The 3771-nt window shown below is 37.2% G+C and overlaps 1 protein-coding gene across 1 annotated transcript in view; it reads right to left on the bottom strand.

The window, feature by feature from the left end:
- Positions 1-1261: 1261 nt before the first annotated feature.
- The window catches only part of LOC101314155, a 4144-nt gene continuing 1634 nt past the window's right edge, over positions 1262-3771 (bottom strand). Inside the window, exons 4-9 of the mRNA XM_004292691.1 lie at positions 3363-3647; positions 3205-3263; positions 3079-3115; positions 2899-2970; positions 1936-2260; positions 1262-1832 (exon numbers count right to left, since the gene is read on the bottom strand). Coding sequence (XP_004292739.1) covers positions 1452-1832; positions 1936-2260; positions 2899-2970; positions 3079-3115; positions 3205-3263; positions 3363-3647 — 1159 coding nt within the window. The 3' untranslated portion in view covers positions 1262-1451. The remainder of the gene's footprint in view (positions 1833-1935; positions 2261-2898; positions 2971-3078; positions 3116-3204; positions 3264-3362; positions 3648-3771) is intronic.

Genomic DNA, 3771 nt, shown 5'->3' with positions numbered 1-3771 from the left:
GGGAGTGTTCTAGGATATCTCTACTGTGTGCCTTGGCCTTATGCCAATAGGATATGTAGTTAGACTAGATCTATGTATTCATATCCTTACCATATTGGTATTGTGTAATTCCCTATATAAAGGGCTCCTATCAATGAATAAGATGATAATTCTCTTGCTATCTCTTTGTCTCTACCATTAATCCTTCATCAATTTTATTTTTCTAATGACTTTTTAAGTACTGCATCGTACATGATCATTATTAATAGAAACTAAGTTGCTTTGTGATATGGAGTCTTGTAGAGTACTATTGCAAAGTACTACAAAACATCATACATTCATATGCTATACTTAAATTCACCTTCATAATCGATCTTGGAGACCTGTGCAAAGTACTCTAAAGCACATCATTCTGCTAAAACTTAGCTTCAGCTTCAAGCATAAGCTAGATATCTGCTTCAAATTGTTCAGAAAAAGATTAAACAATATATCATAATGTACCAATAATTGGGGAGAAAAATCAAGCCTGTCATGGCGATTAAACTAAGTTTATGGTTTCCATTATCGATTAGGTCAACCGATGGAAAGTTGGAAACTGCTTTCACCTTGAGAAGGTTGCAGTTGCAAGTGGTCTAGCTGCTTCTACGTTCCAACAAAGATAATTATTTCTTTAATCTTAATTATAATACCCCTAATCTTGATTAGGATGCATCTTTTCACCCAAAACAGTGGTTTTCCTATTACATAATTATAGCAGAACATTGAACAGGAAAACCACTATTTTGGGATGAGTCAGATGTTGGAGCTGCATTGCAATAATAAACTTGGGACCCAAGTTGGTGAAGAACACTACACATGAGCACATGGATGAGTAGTTCATATGGGTGAGAGTGAGACAATTTTGAGAAAGACAGCTGGGTCATGTACCTACTGTGTAGTGAGTACTGGCTTATCTGAGCTAATCAAGCACCAAGTATCTGATCTGGAGTTTTGTGTTTATTTTTGTTTGTTCTCATTCTCATGTATATGTGATATTTCTAGCAGAGAAGTTTATCAACATTTTTCCTAGACCAGGAGGCAAATTTAGGACATGTCTTACTGCAAATGAGGTATTATCTCCAGCTTCACCCTTCCAGAATTTATGATCAGTGTGGGTTAGGATTTGTGACTCAACTGTTCGAAATTTTTCAGACTTACACCCTACTTATCCGGTATAGTATTTTGAAAGCGAATTATGAAGATGAAATTTACATGTGACATAATAAATTGAAGGGACATAGGGGACCAGGAAAATGTAGGGCTTTTGATTGAAACAATCCTCACGGACTCTTGTGAATGGAAAAGAATTGCAAAACAAAAAAGAAATGAACATAGAATGCTAGCATTCAATATGTACAGGTCTGCAAAAACCAAACAGCATCCAAAGGCTGTGTTATACTGCTAAGCAAAGTGGAATGATGCAGAAATAACCATCAAGAATTTTCCTTTTCCCCTTCAGTACCTTGAGCTGATTCAGCCACTAAGTCTTTGGTATAAACACGGTGGCGGCGTTCTCTGCCATATATCACCCAGAAGAGGAGCGAGAGCATAACTGAAGTAGAGACCATCACCAGGCCAATGTAGATCCATCTACTGTATCTTCTTAGGCCAGGACAATGATCCCTGTGTATGTTACTAAATGTTTCCCTCACAAATGTGCAGTCTTGTAGTTGAGCGAGTACAGGAGCATAGTTAGACAAGCCATCACCCAGACTAACTCCAGTAATCATCTGGCTGTAAAATGTTGGGGTCAAACGTCCCGTTGTGAAGCAAATCCCGGTAGGTGAAACCTGGCAGACATAACTTCCCCATACCTGCAAAGAATTTGAGTCAAGTGTCAAATAAAATTGATCTATAAATGATAATGTAGGTTATCGGTTATGTACTAAAATGTTGTAGGGAATTGGTTATTTTTACCGCTGTTGCATTGTTCATGTTCACTTCACCAGCAGTGCAAGCTCGATCAGTCAAGTCGGGAAAAAATGGGTTGCAGAGGAGTGGCACCAATGGACCAGACTGATTGAAGTACATTGGCACGAAGTTGGGAGCAAAGTTTATGTTTGAGACATTGGTGATGACCTCATTGATCAAGTCGACTAGTTGAGCAGTGACTTCCTTGCTTCGCAACATAGTTTCTTGGGCTGTTGCACTGTCCACGCAGGGAAGTAAATCATCTAATGCCGTATGCGTTGTTGGGTTTTGAACCCATTCATCCATTGCAATACAGGTATCAGCAGCCACACTAGTATGCCAAAACAAATAATATATTAGCTTTCTAATCATAACCATTAGAGTAACTGAGTAAGGAAATGCAAAACCTTTGAATGAAAAAGTAACACACATACATTGTCACACACACTGACACAGACATAAAAAAGAAACTTCCAAGTGAAAACTAGTCCTAAGATGCAATTGAACTTATATATTGATGACCAAAGTAACTACAGAGCTGAAAATTTTCATACTTAGCATGTAAGATTAATGGAAAACCTTCGAATAAAATCCAAGAAGGGCATTTGTTACCATGACATGCTCAGCATTCAGAAATCAGAAACATGGACAAGAATAACACCACACTAATTCTGCGCTAAGGAAAGGCTCCAAATTAATAATAGACACAAAGCAGCAGATTTACAAAAAAATCAATGTTGATAATACTTGATACTTGTTATCCATGGGATAAAGCCAGAAAAAATAGTTCAGTCGTGGCCTTGTGGGAGAAGAATATGTTAAACTAATCACTATTCACCAAAGTATCTGTTTCTGAAAATAAAATCAAGAGTTTAAGTTATGCATGTGCCACACAGAATAAGTGTTCCAGCAACACGTATCCAGAAGAAGTTATCTTTTTGTACTAGATAGTTACTACACAAGACTTACTTATGAAGAAGAAGGAATGTGCCACACAGAATAAGTGTTCCAGCAACAAGTATCCATCCTGTGATCACTAGTCTGCAACAATTGATACAGAAATATTATGTGAGAAAATATCACAATCAACTAAAGAATGCCAAGGGGAAAAGAAAAGAAAATGAAGTATTGCATCTGATTCTTACTCACATGTACACAAGCAATTGCATGCCGAATATTGAAAATACTGGGGAAAAAAGTCGGAATAAATGTGTAAGTACCACTGTATAACATTTCCGAACCAGATATACCATCTTAATGAAGATAACAACTTACAGAATCCCAAAAATGTCAAGACAAGCATAATAGCAGCAATTATTATAAGTGCCAGTCTCCTGCATGTACAATAGATACCAATTGTATGCTGATATAAAAGAAAAGAAATATGATTAAAGAAAAAGGGAAAAAGAACAAAGAAAGCCTAGGAGTCTAACACAGATTCTATGAGTTCTCTAATGTCATCTGAATTCTCCGTTGTTTGCTGAGCAAGGGTGTTGGCAGAGAAATTTAGTTTTCCACCAATCTGATCAATATCAGTTTGAACGTTAGCAGGTAAAAACACTTGATCCACTCCAAGCTGCTTAGCTGCAGCAAGATAATCTGATGCATTCCTTAACTGGCCAACCGTAACATCTGCCTGATTTACAACATACTCCAATGTACTTGTCGTGCTATCATGAAACTTCTTTTGACCAGTGTATAACACAACACAGCCAATCCTGTAAGCACCATATTGCAGATCATTTTTTTTTGTTTTGTTATAAAGTGCAGCTAAACATGAAGCAAACTAAATGAATGAGTGAGAGAGAGAGAGAGAGAGAGAGAGAGAGAGAGAGAGAGTAG

Source organism: Fragaria vesca, linkage group LG2 (assembly GCF_000184155.1).
Source record: "Fragaria vesca subsp. vesca linkage group LG2, FraVesHawaii_1.0, whole genome shotgun sequence".
In the NCBI taxonomy this organism is placed as follows: domain Eukaryota; kingdom Viridiplantae; phylum Streptophyta; class Magnoliopsida; order Rosales; family Rosaceae; genus Fragaria; species Fragaria vesca.
Note: the sequence above shows the minus strand (reverse complement) of the source record. Positions and strands in the feature narration are given on the sequence as shown.